The 19,173-nt window shown below is 44.7% G+C and overlaps 1 protein-coding gene across 4 annotated transcripts in view; it reads left to right on the top strand.

Annotated features, from left to right (window-relative positions):
- The first annotated feature begins 4,109 nt into the window (after positions 1 to 4,109).
- The window catches only part of PARL (presenilin associated rhomboid like), a 53,438-nt gene continuing 38,374 nt past the window's right edge, over positions 4,110 to 19,173 (top strand). For 3 of the 4 annotated variants that reach the window (XM_070582443.1, XM_070582442.1, XM_070582444.1), the window contains exons 1-2: positions 8,623 to 8,808; positions 18,907 to 19,102. In XM_070582443.1, coding sequence (XP_070438544.1) covers positions 8,684 to 8,808; positions 18,907 to 19,102 — 321 coding nt within the window. In that variant the 5' untranslated portion in view covers positions 8,623 to 8,683. Of the gene's footprint in view, positions 4,196 to 8,622; positions 8,809 to 18,906; positions 19,103 to 19,173 lie in introns of those variants that run through there. The other variant, XM_070582445.1, reaches the window with a different exon arrangement.

Raw genomic sequence — 19,173 nt, 5'->3', positions numbered from 1 at the left:
CTTCCACAACATTGGGTGTGCTCAGCGGACCAGCTGGCTTGGATAGAGTTCTTCCTAATGTTTGCCACCCTCCTTATGATGTTTCAGTTCCAGCTGCAAGAGGGGAGCCCAGGGCTCAGGGTGGAGCACATCTTTGGGAGCATTCTACAGTGCCAGCCCCAGAGGATCTCTGCAATGTCCTGTCTGAGCTGCCTCAGCCCAGGTCCTAGGGAGGAGGGCCTGGAGCCAGGGGTGGTCTGGAGACCTGTTGCACACAAAGTCTTTCCTCAGTCTCTCTCACTTCCTGCAAAGTTGGAAAAGAGGAAGAACAGGGGTTAACCTAGCTCAGCTGCTCATGGTTCCCCCTTAGACAAGCTCTGGGGAGTGACACTGGAGAGTAGACTTAGTAAAGATTCTACAAAGGAAGCTCAGTTTCGGCAGCTTAGTTCCTAGGTTAGGCTAGTTATGTTTTGGAAGGGAAAGATTTTACAAGGTTAGTTAAGGTTCGGCATTGAATCACTTCACAAGATTAATTTGGGGAGTCGAGCCTCACAAGGTAGCAGCTAACTAAGTTCAGAGGGAAAGACGTTGGAACAAAACTGTAAACCTAACAATATGTGCAAACACTGTTGATGCTGGAGCTGCCGGTAAACCAAAAACCCGGCAGCTGATTTTCTGCCCTCTCCTGCCCTCTCCTGACCAGACAGAGGAAGTGCAGGTCCCTGCAGACCTAGCGCTTGGAAAGAGCTGGGTCTCTGTATTGGGCAAAGTCAGAAGCCAAGGCAACTGTTTCCAGCAAATTGCCCGCCAAGCACTCCCTTCACTTTTCACCCAAGGATCCCCACGTTCTGAAACATTGTGTCTCCAAACAAGTCTTGTTTATTAAAAAAGAATGACCTGTATTAAGAAGTGCAAATTTGGGTCAGCCCCGTGGCCGGGTGGTTAAGTTTGCGGGCTCCACTTCGGTGGCCCAGGGTTTCCCCAGTTCGGATCCTGGGTGCGGATGTGGCACCACTCATCAGGCCACGTTGAGGGGGCATCCCACATGCTACAACTAGAAGGACCCACAGCTAAAATACACACAACTATGTACTGGGAGGATTTGGGGAGAAAAAGCAGGAAAAAAAAGTGCAAATTAAAATCAAAATGAGATACCACTACACACTTATTATTAGAATTGCTAGAAACAAAACCGTGACAGTCCCAAGAACTGGAGTTCTCATGCACTGCTGGTGGGAATGTAAAATAGTACAACCACATTAGAAAAGGGTTTGGCACTTTCTTGAACAATTAAACATTACACCATACAACCCAGCTGTCTCACTCCTAGGTATTTACCCAAGAGAAATGAAAGTATATGTTCACACCAAAACATACTATGTGATTCCATTTCTATGATATTCTCGACAAGGCAAAACTATAGACATAAAACAGATAAGTGGCTGCCAGAGTCTGGGAGTAGGGTTATAGGGTGGCTATAAAGGATCACAAGGGAACTTTCTGGGGTGATGGAAATGATCTGTATCTTGATTGTGGTGATGATTACACAACTATATGTGTTTGTCAAAAATCATAGAACTGTACACTTAAAAAGGTGAATGGTATTGTATATAAATTGATAAATAAATGGAAGCAATAGGATATATTGGCGTATATGAGGAAGCCATTTGGTGTAAAACTAAATCGGCCTGACCTTGTTTTTCCAACCTGACGTGGCTGTTGAGCATGCATTATATATCTGCTTTAAGTATTTACTATGTCCCAAAGACAAGAACAATGCCCTTCAAGATAAAGAAGGATGTAACTTCCCCAACACAGGCATCTCCTTAAGCATAAGCATCTCTCCCTAGCTAGGGATTGATTGCTGGCCTGCTGTGACCACCCACCTTGAGACCACAGACCTGCTACCTGCTGTGCTCATCAATTGCTGCCTGAATCCTGTGCCGGCTAGGCAATCTCGTGACTGTTGTAAAAGGGACATTCCAAGCGTATGTGATACATGCTCTTTGACAGTGTATAACCACTCTGTACACCCCCACTTCTTTGGAGTGCGCCATTCCTTTGTGAAAGGACTCTACCAAGAGTCTATATGGTCCTCAGACCTGGCTCATAATAAACTCACCCCAATTTTGCTTTATAGATTGGTTATGCATTATTTGTGTTGACAAAATCATATCTCACTAAATCTGACTTCTAAGAAAGCAATGTCTTACCTTTTTCCTGTGAGTTATTTAAAAGTTGCACAAGCGGCTGGTCCGGTGGTGCAGTGGTTAAGTTCGCATATTCCACTTTGGTGGCCTGGGGTTCGCTTGTTTGGATCCCAGGACCAGTGCACCGCTGGTGGACCTATGCACCACGTATCAAGCCATGTTGTAGCAGGCGTCCCACATATAAAGTAGAGGACGATAGACACGGATGTTAGCTCAGGGCCAGTCTTCCTCAGCAAAAAGAGGATTGGCAGCAGATCTTAGCTCAGGGCTAATCTTCCAAAAAAAAAAAAAACAAAACAATAGAGTAAATAAATAAATTTTCAAAAATAATAAAATAAAAGATGCATAAATGAATGAGCCAATGTTTCTAATCAGTAGGATATCGTTCATCACCAATACACTGAGCTAGAATTCCAGCCAGACATAAGGACGCTTGCTGTATTAATTAGCCCCTGGCCTTTTTGCAAGTAAATGTACAAGTTCCTCTAGGTTTTTTGAGATATGGAAGCTTTTCTGACAGATGCCTCGTTTTCTGTGGAAATGGGCTTGGGGAGCTCAACCTGGGCCCCCCTGGGCAAGTGGGGTCCCAGAAAGCAGCAGAAAGCTTAGGGGTCTCTTGCCTGGGAGATTCCCATCTAGCCTGGCAGCTGTTTGTGATCCAGGTAGGCTATAGGGTAGAGAAAACAATGCAGGGCCCTAATTCAACTGCTTTGTGCCTCACCTTCCTAACTCTCTGTCAGCTCTCTCCTTGTTAGAGCCCTGTTGCATAATAAGAAATATATTGGTATCTGTCCTGGATCCTGGTGCAAATCTTCTTAAACCCTTGGAATTTCCCCAGTGATAGGAGTGTCTTTTGTCATTCATAAGGAGCCTTTTTTGAGTCTATGCTAATGAGGTGACTTAGGGTGGGGCCCTTAGATAGCCTCATGATGGGGCGGCCACCGGAAAGACCAGAGATTAGAGGACTGGAACTTTCAGCACCACCCACCGGCCTCCTGGAAGGGGAAAGCGGGTGGAGGAGGCTGGAGATTAAGCTCTGTAAAAACTCTTTAACAATGAGATTTGATGAGCTTCTGGGTCGGTGAATGCACCTGCCAACAGTGGCGCATCCCAGTTCCATGGGGACAGGAGCTTCTGTGCTGGGACCTTTCCGGATCTGGCTGTGTGTACCTCTTCATCTGACTGTTCATCTGTATCCTTTATAATAAACTGATAAATGAAAGTAAATGTTTCTCTAAGTTCTGTGAGCCACTCTAGCAAACTATCAACTCTAAGGAGGACATTGTGGGAACCTCTGATCTATAACCGGTTGGTCAGAAGCAGAGGTGACAATGTGAACTTGAAACTGGCCCTTAGAGTGCGGAGTGGGGTCAGTCCGATGGGATTTAGCCCTTAACTTATGGAATCTGACGCTATCTCCAGGTAGATAGTTTCACAGTTGAGTTAATTGCTTGGTGGTGTCGAAACACACACATCAGAAGTGCCTATCTGGAGCCTGCAGCACCCTCTAAACCCACCCCTACTGCTATCCAGCCTCCTGTCTTTGACTCCTCCTGACTCCCTGCATGTTAACTCCATTCAAAGGCCAACTCCTCCAGGAAGCTTTCCCTCATGTGGGCTTTGACCATGGTTGAAATCCCAACATTACTATCAATAACCCAACTCTTGTGTGTTTCAGTTTCCACATCTGTCAAATGGGATGATAAGAGGAGCTCTTCCTTAACATTATTGTGAGTGACAATGCTGAGCACAGCACCTGACACATGATAGATCCTCAGTACATGTTGGTGGGGATCTCTATCTCCCATACAAACATATAATTACTTTGCGCCTTTGTTTATGGCCCTAAAATAAAAATGATGACGAGAGGAGCCCTTCCCCTGTGGACGGGCTTCCACCTCACTTTCTGATTATGACCTCATAATGGTATGATGATAGCTACTATGCCAATCATGTGCAACTGGGTACCCGACACGTTAAAGTCATTTAACCACCAAAATGACAAGGTAAGTACTATTATTTGAATTTATAGGAACGAGAGACAAAATGTCAGAATATCAATAAGCCCCAGTTTCCTCATCTTCAAAGTGGGGATAATAATGCCAACTCATTGGTTGTTACTAAGATTAACTTGAACATGATAACGCGTGCAAAATATCCAACATAATACGTGGCACATACTAAGTGATCAATAAATGGCAAATAATAATAATAAATATTCCTATGCCTGGATTATGGTTAGCGTACCCCCATAGATCCTTCCCCTCATCGTCTCAGCTGACTGACCCCTGGCTGTCCTCTTAAGACCTGCTTCTCCTGCAGCCTTTGAGTGGAGGCTGCTTGTTCTTTGTCGGTTTGGGTTCCTCATTCAAACTGAGCAATGAGGAGAGCTTAGTAATAGAGCACAGAAGCCAACCCACATGGATTGAGGAGGAAGGGAGCAGATGGCATAAGTGCCCTTCTCCTCCCATGCTCCCCTACTGGTGCCTGCAATTGGCTGAGCCCAGCTGGAAACCAGAGAGCAAGGGAGCCCACTGATGTGGTCCATAAAGGTCAGTCTTGAGGAGCCTGGAGCAGCACACAAGACTGATCCGGAGGGGCAAGCAGAGAACATCCAGCACAACCCAACCTCAGATCTCTTGGATTCTGGAGTGGTCCTCCTCATGCACTAACGATTCTTTCAGATCACTTGTCCACGGGTCACCTTGAACACGTCTTTCCTCTCCGTTGACACTCTACCCTCTCTCTCTAGCACTTCTTCAGCACTATTAATCTGGTCACTGCTTCTCTTTCACTGAAGTCTCAGGATTCTTCCTCAAGTCTTGCCATCATCCTGGTGACTCAAAGTTAATGTGAGCAACCCAGTCAACATCCAGGACTCTCAGTTTTTGGACTTCCTCATCTTTAGTGACTTTCAGCTTTGTTCCTCTTCAGTCATCAGCCCCATGGCCACAGCCAAGTTTTTGTCAACACCTAGAGAAGCTCCCCTTCCGAAATTGCCAATTTACAGATCCCTATCAAGAACTGTTAAGACTCTGATATTTTACCCTACTTGAAAGTTAACAAGTTAGCCTGACACAGTTTCATGGTTGCTGGTAGAAAACACAAGAATCTTGGGTCAGAGATGAAGGACAATTTATTACTCACAGCAATAGCATTAGCCAGAGTATCAGCATTTTTGTGCTGGTTCTCTGATTTCCAATGCCCACAGGGCAACATGAAGAGGGTCAAATGACACCTGCACACCCAGTGGTTACATTATAGGAGGGGAATGCTGAGCTTAGGGAACCAGAATTATTTATAATGGGCAGTAAGCATGCCTTTGCCCTGTAGGGTAATAGTACCTCTTTCTTCCAAGGTGTTATGGGCTGAATTGTGCCCCCTAAAATTCATATGTTGAAGCCCTAACCTCCAATTCGATTGCATTTGGAGATGGAGCCTTTAGGAGATAATCAGGTGTAGATGAGGTCATGAGGGTGGGGCCCGCATGATGGGATTAGTGCCCTTATAAGAAGAGACACCAGAGAGCTTGCTGTGTCCTTCTGTCATGTGAAGACATAGCAAGAAGCCAACCATACGCAACCAGGAAGAGACCTCTTACCAGAACTTGGCCATGCTGGTGCCTTGATCTCAGGCTTCCAGACTCCAGAACTGTGAGAAATAAATTTCTGTTGTTTAAGCCACCCAGTCTGTAGTATTTTCTTACAGCAATCCAAGTAGGCCAAGATGCAAGGCTATGAGCAAACCTGCCCCTTTGCTCTGGAGGAAAACATGTTTATCTTCCAAGGTTGTTTGCTTGCTTACCACTTATTATTAAAATGGTAGATATCCCAAGCTCAGTGTTCTTCAGTTGAGATGCAAATGCACTGTATGTTCAGTGTCCATCTGGCCCATGGCATTGCCACCATGGGCTGTGGAGAACAAGGGGAACCCATGCAAACATGATGCTCTTGCTGCTTGTTGTGCTGTGGGTGGTAAGTCTTTTGTCTCTGACCAAGGAGTCTCCTGTTTCTGCCAGCATCCAAACTTATTAGCTTGCAAATAGGGTAAAGTCAAATCCCAGACTTGACACCTGTGACATAGCCAAGGTGAGTTTATTTTAGTTTCTCAAACAAGCCATGCCCTGGAAGACAAATTCTGGGGCCAGCCTGGAGGCACAGCTGCTAAGTTCGCGTGCTGTGCTTCGGCAGCCTGGGGTTCACAGGTTCAGATCCTGGGCACGGACCTGCACACTGCTCATCAAGCCATGCTATGGTGGCCTCCCACATACAAAATAGAGGAAGACTGGGATGGATGTTAGCTCAGGGATCATCTTCCTCAAGCAAAAAGAAGGAGTTTGGCAACAAATGTTAGCTCAGGGCCAATTTTCTTTATCAAAAAAAATAATAATAAAATACTAAATAAAATGCTGTTCTGTCTTAGAACGTTTCAGCCCTTCTCTCTCTCTTTTTTTTTTTTGAGGAAGATTACCTCTGAGCTAACAACTGCCACCAATCCTCCTCTTTCTGCTGAGGAAGACTGGCCCTGAGCTAACATCCATTCCCACCTTCCTCTGCTTTATTTGTGGGATGCCTGCCACAGCATGGCTTGCCAAGCAGTGCATAGGTTTGACCGGGGATCCGAACTGGCAAACCCTGGGCCGCCAAAGTGGAAGGTGCAAACTTAACCACTGTGCCACCAGGCCGGCCCCCAGCCCTTTTCTTCTCTTGCTGATCTCCAGCAGTTTTCCTGAGAAGCCTTCTCCCCTGCCTCCCATTCCTCATCCCTCAACTGTGTTATATCCTCCTCCTCCAAATTCCCACAGAGCTAATCAGAGCATTTCTCCCAATGTCTTGTAATTTGCCTGTTTATTTACCTTGTCCCTTCTGTCTCAATGCAGTATGATTCTGTGAGGTCAGAGATAGTGTCTCCTAAAATACATCCCAGATTTAGTACATTGCCTGGCATACTGTAGGTGCTTAATAAGTATTTATGGAATGAACGTGGTGCTATTATAGTGATATGCATTGATAAATAAATGAACAGCAATAAGATATGTTGGAGTATATGAGGAAGCCATTCGGTGTACAACTAATTCTGCCTGACCTTGTTTTTCCAAAAGGGCCTAATGTGGCCTGTTGAGCACGCATTGTACATCTGCTTTAAACATGTACTATGTCCCAAAGACAAGAATAATCACCTTAAAGATAGGGATGTAGTTCCCCCCAGATGAGCATTTCTTCAAGGATAATCATCTCTTCCTGGAAACTAAGGATTAATTACTGACCTGCCGTGCTCACCTTGTGACCAATGACCAGCTGTGCCAGTTAAGCATCTTGTGACAGTAGTAAAAGAGACATTCCTGTCACATGTCATGTATGCTCTTTGTTCCAAGATGGTATATAACCCCTTTGTATCCCTACTTCTTTGGTGCCCTTCCCTCCTTGGGGAAGGAAGTCCCCAGGCTATAGTCCTCAGATCTGGCTCATAATAAACCCACCCCAATTTTGATTTATAGCTCGATCATGGATTATTTGCATTGACAGCATAAAGCAGTATAAAAGCACAAATGAAGGTCATCTAAATCAGAATGGAGGTTTGAGAAAGACTTTAAAGGAAACAGAATAACGTCACCCCAAAATATGCCTCTTTGACAAAAATTATTTTGAGCAGAAGGCAATTAAGAAGCTGTAAATGCAGAAAAAGCTCCCCCTTTTCTGTATAAAGGCAGGAAATGTCTTCTTTCCTGGAGACAGGCTCTTCTTAGCCCAGGCACCAGAGGAATCTGCAAACAAACCTTGTTATTAAACTAACTCTTAGCTTCTTAGTTAAGGAAGATAAGGACCACCTAACCCTAGTTGGACTATCCCTAGCCCAACCCCCTTTGTCTTGTGAATTCTTCACAAATTTATTGCCGCTTCTTCCAATAAAGCTGACTGACAGGTAGGCAAGGGCAGAATTATGAAGAAGTTTGAATTTTATCTAGGAATCCAGATTTTCATTTCAGGCTTGGACTTTTTGTTGAAGCTATGAGGCACATCCTCTTAAGTGCGTCATAACATGAAACGGTAAGATGCATAAAAAAGAAGTCATTTAAGAAAACTTGAGTTGCAATGTTGGTTCCTCCATTCACTTCTCTCGGAGCCACTGTAAACAGTGATGATAATATCTACCTCAAACGTTTTGGAAGGATTAAATGCAATCACTTAGGTAAAGTGCCTGGCCCACGGCATTACTCAATAAATGCTAGTTTTGTCTCCTCTTTTTCCACGGGGCCTCATGCGGTGGAGGCGGGGCCGCTCTGCCACTCGGCTCCCACGTTCCGGCTTAGCCTTGTGGGGAGAATGGCGGCCCCGCAGCTGGAACCCGGTGACTCCGACCTGTCGGCCTCTGCTCGGCCGCGCGGGGGCGCTCTAGGCCGCTCCTCGGCGCTCTATGGTTCTTCCTTCGCCCCGGAAGCGGTTCTGCGGCAAGGGTTGGTAAGGTCGGGCCATGGTGGGGCAGAGGTTGGGAAGATGGCGTGGCGAGGCTGGGTGCACAGAGGCTGGGGCTGCGGCCAGGCGTGGGCTCCGCCGGTGGGCAGCCGAGGCTGCGAGGAGCTCCCTGCGGTCCTGTCCCCGCCGCGGCTGCTCGGACGCAGGTAATGACCGCCGCCCCGGGGGTGCTTCTCGCCTCTCGGCCCCTCGGCTCCGGCCGCGCATCCTCGGGCGGAGGCCGCGCGGGCCTCTCGTGCTGGCCCCAGCTTAGCCCCTCTCCTCGTCCGTCCCTTCCTCTCCCTTTCCCCTCTCGCCGCCGTCCAGTCCTCGCTTCTCGCCGCGTCACCCTGCCTCGGGCAGCGGTGCCCAGTGACCGGCCCTGCCCGGCCCAGCTCCCCGGGAGCCCGCGCTGTCCCCGTGCCTATCGGGAGGGACGGGACGGGGAACTAACCTCTGAGGGCTGATGGCGTGCCACGCCTCATAACCCCGCGAGGAAGGGATTGGACCTATTTTTTAAGCGAAGCAGTTACACAGCTGGTAGAATGGCAGAGCTCAGACTGTTCTGTCTTTATAACACCTATGTTTTACTGCAAATTACCTTTTTTAGCGTTTAGAGAACTAAGGGAAGACGGAGTCAGAAGAGGGCGTCACTTTGGCTCTTGCAAATTCGTAGGAGAGAAGAATTGAGACGGTGGAATATTTGGTTTTCAAATGATTTGGAAAGAAAACTACTCGAGTCTTCCCGAGTAGAAGCTGTATGAAGAGTTTCGTCTGTCACTATTTGCTGCTTTTGCATTAGAATAACTCAATTCTAAATTGAGAGAAATCCCTCCACTGTCCAAGATTCTGATGTGTATTTGGTTCTGAAATTTGTTCCTGTTCTATAATCCAGAGTTTCAACCTTCCCAGTTTGATTTGGTTAGATGGGTGCCTGGAATCCACCTGGTTGACGGTAGCAAGGAATATGAAGTGTTTATCACCACGAGGGCTTGTCAGTGGTAAATAATTGAGGCTTCAATATGGTGGAGTCATTGCCTAATCTTAAGAATCACCTGGCGTGTTTGTGGACTATATTGTTTCCCAGGGCGCACGCCAGTCCTGTCAACTCAGAAGCGGGGAGGGGAGGAGGCAGGGAGAAGAGAGGAAGAACCTGTAGTTCGAACAAGCGCTTCGAGTGAACTGGATCAGGGCTTTGGGAAAAACTTGCGTACATTGTGCTTTAACTTCATGATACACTGTAACGTGGAGCTTCAAGCTCTAATCTTAAACCGCTGGGGAGGTGGAAAATGAGGAGGGCGGGTGGAAGAGGTGATAGAGTTCAGTGGTCCTGCTTCCACTGTTTACTCCAAAGCCCAGTCAAAAGTGCGTGCTTTCCGGGGGGGGAAGAAAAATGAATATGGCTATAAGGAAGCAACAGTTGTGTTGAATATTAAAGATATACGTTAGGGGGCCGGCCCCATGGCCGAGTGGTTGAGTTACTGCGCTTCGGCGGCCCAGGGTTTGGCTGGTTCGGATCTTGGGCACCGACATGGCACCGCTCATCAGGCCATGCTGAGGCAGCGTCCCACATGCCACAACTAGAATGCACCCACAACTAAAAGTACACAACTATGTACCGGGCAGCTTTGGGGAGAAAAAGGAAAAATCTTTAAAAAAAGAAAAAAGTATGCATTAGGAAGGGAAAGCAAAAGAAAAAAAATTGGTTAATGAGGAGCCTCCAGTAAAAATTGGAGACCATTCGAAAAAGCAAGTGAAGAAACACGTGTGGTGTTGAAGATTAACATCTAATTTAGTTATTTTTTTTGCTGAGGAAGATTAGCCCTGTGCCAGTCTTCCTCTATATGTTGGTTGCTGCCACAGAGTGGTGTAGGTTGGTGCCCAGGATCTGAACTCGTAAACCTGGGCCACCAAAGCAGAATGTGCTGAACTTAACCACTAGCCGTGGGCTGGGCCCAGCATCTAATTTTTTTTAAGTTTGTCATTTGTATGCAAAGTTTGAAAATGACATTTTTGTGGTTGCGTAGAAAAATGTGCATTACTGGAGAACGTAGGTAAGCCTGAAATGGAGTATAAGCCTACTTGCCTCTGGAAATAAGCACTTAATAGGAAGCATGAATTACCTTGTATATAAATTTATCAGGTCTGCTTTGACTTCCTTTGGTTCTAGAAGTAGTATGCAGAAGAATAAAGTCGGGGGTATGGTTAAAAAGCAGAGTTCTGGGCCCAATCCTTGTGATTCTGCTGTGATAGGCATGAAGTGTGGCTGAAAATTTGCGTTTTTTACAAGCACTACAGGTAGTGATACAAGAGCTGTGCAAACTGCAGCAGGCCTGAGGCAGCCCACCAGCCAAGAATGGTTTCTACAGTTTTTAAAAAAGTATTTTATTGAGGTCATATTGGCTTATAACATTGCATAAATTTCAGGTGTATGTTATTATGTATCAGTTTCTGTATAGACTGCATCATGTTTCTACATTTTTAGAGGGTTGCAAAATAAAACAGTAAGATGTGACAGAGATTTAAGTTGTTCTTTGCAGACTAAAATATTTACTACCTGGCCCTTTACAGAAAAAGGAGAAAAATCTCAATTTAGGCTCATCAGAAACTACCATTATCAAACTTCTGGCAGCACTTCTGAAAAATGATTTAGGCTTGAAAGAAGCCTGCAAAATTCATCAATTGTATGGAACTATCTAAGAGAAGAAAGTAGTTGATTGTAGCACTTACATGGAGCTTAAATTTTTTAGATTGGAGTGACAGTCTTTAGGTAAAATACTTGACAAATTAGTAAATCAGGTATATTCAGTTATTTTCTGTATTTAATTCACCCTCTATTAATTCAAGGTGTGTTTTAAGAAAATTTCATGAAAATTTCGCAAGTAAGAGTTTGTGTAGAATTCCCCCCTTCCCAAAATACATCTATTTTCTTTTAAGTGGAATGAATCTATTGTGTGCATGTGTGGACGCATCTTGTCTCCATTTGAACATTAGGCTGTTTCAGTTTATTCACACAAATCATTAGTAACACAGACATTAGTGCTGACTTGTGCACATATGTAAGTTGCATTGTCATCCTCACACTGTTGAAAACAGTTCACAAGACTATGTTACCTCACTCGCCATTAAGTCAACAAATATATAGATATGACTTTTTCTATTTAAAAGTTATTGGATCTGGGGCCAACTCTGTGGCCTAGTGGTTGGGTTCAGCGTGTTCTGCTTTAGAGGCCAGGGTTCATGGGGTTGGATCCTGGCTGTGGACCTACACCACTCATCGGCCATGCTGTGGTGGCAACCTACTTGTGAAATAGAGGAAGATTGGCACAGATGTTAGCTTAGGGCTAATCTTCCTCAGCAAAAGAAAAAAAAAGTTAGGGGCCAGCCCCATAGCCCAGTGGTTAAGTTTGCGCGTACTCTGCTTCGCTGGCCCAAGGTTTTGCTGGTTTAAATCCTGGGTGCAGACATGGCACCATTCATCAAGCCATGCTGAGGCGGCATCCCACATGCCACAACTAGAAGGACCCACAACTAAAAATACGCAACTATGTACCAGGGGGCTTTGGGGAGAAAAATAAAATCTTAAAAAAAAAGTTATGGGATCATATTAAAAAACTGAACCATAACAATTGTGTAGCTAGCGGCAACTCAAGTATTCATGAGATCTTCCCACTTTGAGCATGTTAGATTGCTTTCACAAATTACAAGTTATATTGGTAGAAGGACCAAAACAGAGCTAAAAGTCAGGCCTGTCTTCGTGAGTTGGTATGTATCTCTAGGGACCTTCTCCCATCCCACCCCCACCCATTTTATTGTGTTGTTTCACTTTGTTTTCTGAACTTATTTCAGGTAAGTCGTTTATTTTTCCATCTTGTTTACCCGTCTGAATGGGTAGAGCTAAAGAACTTAAGCCTGAAAATATGATCTCAAACATTTGCAATTAGGGAAATTTATCGTGCTTTTTCTGGTTGGTTTTACAATTTAAGAAATTTAAAACAAGAGCTCCCTAAGGACAGAGAATGCACCTTGCCATATATTGTGTGATGAAATACTTACTGCATTTAAAGCATCCTTGTTCCAATGGAAAACCCATCTCTGACCAACCTAAGCAATTAGGGGAATTTATTGGTTTGTGCAGTTACAAAGTCCAGAGGTAGGACTGGCTTCTGGTAAGGCAAGATCCGGGGTTTCAGATTGTCACCCGGACTCCATTTTTCTCCATGACTTGGCTCTGCTTCCTAAATGTTGGCTTTATTCTCTCAGCCTGCTATCTCCTTGTAGAATGGCTGCCAGCAGCTCTTAGGGCTATATACTTTTAGATTCAAATCCAGCAGAAAAAGTTCTCTTCCCCAGTATTACAAACAAAATCTTGAAATTGAATTTCGCTGGACTGGATTGTCCCAATTTGGGACACGTGTCCATCCTTGAATCCCTTTAAGTTGCCAGGGAATGGGATGTGTAGGTTGGTTTAAGCCAATTCATGAGCTTGGTGTGCCTCCCCAGCCAGATCAAATGGCTGGAAATTCCAGGTACTGTTAGGAGAGCGCGTGGCTGCTGGGCGTCAGCCAGAAATGCTCACTGCTCTGAGCCCTAGTGAGACTTTGGTATTGGAATTCTTTGTTTTGTTACAAATCCTAATTTTCGTTAGATAGGATTAACCTGTAGATAAACTTTCTAAGTAGAAATGTTGGAAGAGTGGGGGGGTAAAGTGGTTCATGAGCCAATTCATGCATTATCTAGGACGGGGGTTGGCTAATTTATTTTGTAGAAGATCACATAGAAAATAGGGCTGCATATGGTCTCTGTCACATTTTCTTTTCTTTTAAGCAACTCTTTAAAAATGAAAAAACCATTGTTAGCTGGAGGGCCAAATCCACCCTGCAGGCCAGAAATCATCCATCCATAATTTAGGAGCTTGTTTAGAAATGCAAAATCTGGGGCCGACAGGGTGGCGCAGTGGTTATGTGCGCATGTTCTGCTTCTGTGGCCCGGTTTTGTTGGTTTGGATCCCGGGTACGGACATGGCACTGCTCATCAAGCCGTGCTGTGGCAGGCGTCCCCCATATAAAGTAGAGGAAGATGAGCACGGATGTTAGCTCAGGGCCAGCCTTCCTCAGCAAAAAAAAGAGGAGGATTGGCAGCAGATGTTAGCTCAGGGCTAATCTTCCTCAAAAAAAAAAAGCAAAAATCTCAGACTTATCCCACCCCAGTCCTACTGAATTAGAATCTGATTTTAACAAGATGATTTATAGAGGCCGGCCCCATGACCAAGTGGTTAAGGTCGCATGCTCAGCCTAGATGGCCCCTGTTCACATTTTGGATCCTGGGCACAGACCTATTGCTGCTCGTCAAGCCATGCTGAGGTGTGTCCCTTATAGAAGAACTAGAAGGACCTACAGCTAAGATATACAACTATGTACTGGGGGGCTTTAGGGAGAAAGAAGGAAACGGGGAAAAAAATGGAAGATTGGCAACAGATGTTGGCTCAGGGCCAGTCTTCCTCACCGGGGGGAGGGGGGGGGGTGATTTGTATATACACTAAAGCTCCCAAACCTGTGCTAGATCTCAGCCCTAGCTAAACCTGAGAATCACCTGGAGGAACTCTTGAAAACACCAATGCTTTGGTTCTACCCCTGCTGATTCTAACTTAATTGATATGAAGTGGAGCCATGGTACAGTACTTTTAAGAGCTCAGCAGGCAATTCTAATGTGTAGTATAGCAGAGGAAAAGCTGTTTTCCCTCTACCAATGTTAGGTTCCTTGGTTGGGGCCCTCTAAATTAGACTGACAAAAGACAGATTAATGAGAAAAAAACAAGTTTTTGAACTTGTGCACTGCACAGACACATAGGAATATTCAGTGATGAGTAACCCAGAGGGGTGGTTAGAACTTGGGCTTATATAGCATTTTAACCAAAGAACAACAGAGTTTTAGAGAAATGACAAGACAAAGAACTTTGAGTTTCTAGGGCAGTAAATTGTGGGAAGGTAATAGAGAACTAACGGAAGATAGGGCAAGTTAGTAAAGTTGGTTATGTAGATGTCTCTAGTGCCTGCTCTGGGCTCCTGAGGCTCTAGAGTTGTCTCGTGATTAACTTCTGTCCTTCCTGGTAGAGAGAGGAGAGTGGGTACACCATTACAAATTTATATCCTGCTTTTAGGCAGTTAGGGGCAGGGCAGAGAGCTTTTTTTGTATCTGCTTTTTCTCAGTTGCCTTCAACTCAAAATAATCCTTATTCCAAAGTGGTATATTTGGGTGTCATATTCTGCTACTCTTTAGGAATCGGGATTGAGAATTACTGTTCTAGACTAAGCTTTCAGAGTCATAGCTGCCTCTGCCACAGCTGATGTGGTCAACTTAAAAACATGGCCACAATAATTTGCGGCGCCTCTCATCCACAGTGGGAATCTGTTTCCCTATTCTTTGAAGCTGGGTCGGCCTAGTGACTTGCTTTGACCAGTAGCATGGGGCAGAAGGAATGTACAAGGTCCAGAGTCTGGGTCTCAAGAGGCCTTGCAGCTTAGTCTTTTCCCTCTTGGAACACTCCCAATGCCATGGTAGAAGCCCCTGCTAGACTATTCATTACTGAGAGATTACTGTTGATGTGGAGGGAGATGGCTGGCTGACAAAGTACCAAGGCTCCAGATGCGGGAATGAGACCATCTTAGATTCTCCAGCTGCAATTGAGCAGTCAGGTGACTGGCTGCCTGAGTGACCGCAGGTGAGACCAGCAGAAGAACTGCCCAGTTGAGGACAGCTGGCTTACAGAGTCATGAGCAATAATAAATTAGGGTTTTAGGGCGATTAAATTTGGGGGCTGTTTAATATGCAGTAGTAAATGAGACTCTGGGGAAGCTGCTGCCAAAACAGGATCTGCTGACCCAAGTAAGAACTATGCTGCCTGTGCCATTTTCACTAGCAAAATTGATGCCTTGTGTCCTGCCTTCTCACTAAACTCAGGTTTTTTTTTTTTTTTTTTTTTTTTGAGGAAGATTAGCCCTGAGCTAACTACTGCCAATTCTCCTCTTTTGTTTTCTGGGGAAGACTGGCCCTGAGCTAACATCCATGCCCATCTTCCTCTACTTTATACGTGGGGTGCCTACCACAGCATGGCTTTTGCCAAGCGGTGCCATGTCCACACCCAGGATCCAAACTGGTGAACCCCGGGCCACCAAGAAGTGGAATGTGCGAACTTAACCTCCGTGCCACCGGGCCGACCCCCTAAACTCAGTTTTGACTTCAGATATTGTGCCAGTGTATCTGATTAGCAGACCCTAATCACATCTGGAACCCTAACCAAAAGGCTACCTGGGAAATACAGTTTTTAGCTTTCTAGTCCCTGCAGTGTATGAATTTACCCTAGGTAATAGGAATAGACATTCAATGAGCCAAGACATAGTAGTTAATTCTATCCAACAAGTTCTGGATGTCCCACCATAATTCCCTACATATACACACACACACACACACACACACACACACATACATATATATATGTATATACATATATACACACACACACATACCCTTAATATATGTATTCTGCATCTGAATTTAACTCTGGGGCCAATGTGTGTAAGATGTTCTTGGGGTCCTCAGCCTCATGCTTATTTCTGTTGAGATTCTCAAGGTAAACATTATTCTAGGCAAAAGGTCTGGCTTTGCTTCAAGTCTGGATTCCCAACCTGGTGTGTTTGTGTTCCTTTTCAAACATTGTGCTTCAGAATTTTAAATGAGTTGATGAGATTAACACCTGCCACTTTAAAGGTATTGTGGGTTAGGAATGCCTTTGGCTGTAAATAGGTTTATTGTTGTTTAAATTAAACTAGCAGTCATTCTTGACCCTTTCTTTCTTCTAGCAGATAATTACTGACCTTTTCTTTATTATGTCTGGATTTGGTGGTAGAGATACAATGAATGCAGAAGTGATAATCTAGTTGTGGTCCAGGCAATAAATGAGATAAGTGTAAGAGTATATTAAGGATGCTTTAGGACTCTAGAAGTACAGAGGAAACACCCAACCTGAGGGAGTTAAGGAAGGCTTCCTGGAAGGGAGATAAATGAACTAAATTCTGAAGGGCACACAAAAGTTAACACAGGGTAGTATGTACCAGAACAAGAGAGTAGCATCAGTAAGTTTGATGGGCTGATGAAAAATTCTTGTGGAGTTTAAAGCAGGGGAGCTTTTACATTTGTGCTTAATAGCATTGGAGGATGAAGTGGAGTAGGGAGTTAGTGGAACCAGTGAGATCTGTTGGTAAATGGTGGGGTATTCCAGGCCAGAAGGAGTGAGCGAAGGAGTTGTGTTGGAATTAGAGATTTTTGGCCCTCTCAGAGGGCATTTGAGGAACTGTTGAATGGTTGAGGAAAGAAGATCATGCAACATGTTAAAACAAAATGTTTGAAGTTAAGTAGCTGTTGCCCTAATCCAGGCGTGAGGTAAGGGATAGATTAGGGATGAAAAAAAATTGTATTTGACAGAGTTGGTTTTTAATTGGGTGGTAAGAATAAAGATGAGAGAGAACTCCAAAATGACTTAGATTTTTAACCTCAGTGATTGAGAGAACTGTGGTCCCACTAGAAGGAAGTCAGAAAAATGGAGCTGTTTGTAGAGGAAGATGAGTTCCCTTTGTTATTTTTTGTTTTTTTTTTTTTGAGGAAGATTAGCCCTGAGCTAACTACTGCCAGTCCTCCTCTTTTTGCTGAGGAAGCCTGGCCCTGAGCTAACATCCGTGCCCATCTTCCTCTACTTTATATGTGGTGTGCCTACCACAGCATGGCGTGCCAAGCAGTTCCATGTCCGCACCCGGGATCCAAACCAGCAAACCCTGGGCCGCTGAGAAGTGGAAGTGCGAACTTAACTGCTGTGCCACTGGGCCAGCACCATTTTTTTTTTCGTTTCTTAAAGATTGACACCTGGCACCTGAGCTAACAACTGTTGCCAATCTTTTTTTTTTTTCTGCTTTATCTCCCCAAAGCCCCCCGGTACGTAGTTGTATATCTTAGTTGCAGGTCCTCCTAGTTGTGGCATGTAGGATGCCGTCTCAATGTGGCCTGACAAGCAGTGCCATGTCCGCGCCCAGGATTCGAACCCTCGGCCGCCGCAGCGGAGCGCATGACCTTAACCACTCAGCCACGGGGCTGGCCCCTGAGTTCCCTTGTGAATATATTGGTTTTAAAGTGATGGGGAGCATACCCAAGTAGAAATGTTCGAAATATAGTTGGAAATACAAGACAAGAAAACTGAGGTTAGGAGTAAAGAAATATATTTGAATCATTTATTTTCTTAGAAGTCATCTAGGCCACAGAAATGAATTTATTCTTTTATTCAACCAAAGTGTTTCAGGGGCTGGGTTACAAAGATGAGAAGGCCTGTCTGATTTCTGCTTTCACGGAGCTTTGAGTCTAGAAGGATTGTATGTTTAGAGTACAGTGAAAACAAATAGGAAGGGGCCTCCACATTGTCTACCTGGGGAAGTTACATTTTTGCAAAAGAAAAAATGCTTCACGAATTTGTATGGGTTGAGTTTGAATGGAGTGTGTGTAAAGGAACTATTGGAGCCTCTGAGCATATTTGTCATTAAGGGATAGGAGAGCAGAGGAAGCCATCAGGAAAGTGAATTTGAAGAGCAGGGAGTGCAATCTTCCCAGGAACTAGGGCTAGAAGGTGTGATCAGTAGTGTCAGATGTTTTGAGGAGGCCAAGCTATAAGGACTCAAACAACAAAATCCTTTACAAAACATTTGGTGGGTGTCCCAAAACTGATAGATAAATGGGGGGAGAAGTGGGAGAAATCTATCACTTTATAATGGTACTTACAAAGGAAATAGTTATTTGAATTTGGAGCGACTTCAGGAATGATACTTACATTTAAATGTTTGTTCTGGAAAGTGACCAGAATTCAAACAAAGTAACAGAGCCATTCTGTTCTAATTCAAACTGACAACTTGGAGTTCTCCAGCTTTTTATAGGACTGCAAACTGTGTAGAGGATGGATACAAATTATTTTGTTGATTGATACAGGAACAGCTCAAACAAGTTCCCTCTAAAATGGCTGTAGTTTGTGTCTCTCCGTTGCCAGAAGGGCACAGTTCGATGTTTTGTCTTTGAATCCTACCTTGGAGTAGGAGTCTTGGCTTCTTTGCGGCTACAGAGTGAGAATAAACTGAGATGGTGACGCTGCAGGCAGGCCAGGTCGGGAGGCTCATAGAGGTTAATGTTTGCAAGATGCAGCTCTGTTTCTAATCTTTTATTTTCCCCTGTAGGTTTAACTTTTTTATTCAGCAAAAATGTGGATTCAGAAAAGCACCCAGGAAGGTTGAACCTCGAAGATCAGACACAGGAACAAGTGGTGAAGCATACAAGAGAAGTGCTTTGATTCCTCCTGTAGAAGAAACAGTCTTTTATCCTTCTCCCTACCCTATAAGGACTCTTGTAAAGCCTTTGTTTTTTACTGTTGGGGTAAGAGCTCATGTCACCAGGAGTTACCTGCCTTGCTGCGGGTGCAGTGTTAAAGTACCATTGTCCTATTT

Source organism: Equus przewalskii, chromosome 18 (genome assembly GCF_037783145.1).
Source record: "Equus przewalskii isolate Varuska chromosome 18, EquPr2, whole genome shotgun sequence".
In the NCBI taxonomy this organism is placed as follows: domain Eukaryota; kingdom Metazoa; phylum Chordata; class Mammalia; order Perissodactyla; family Equidae; genus Equus; species Equus przewalskii.
This window is presented reverse-complemented; position numbering and strand designations above follow the sequence as displayed.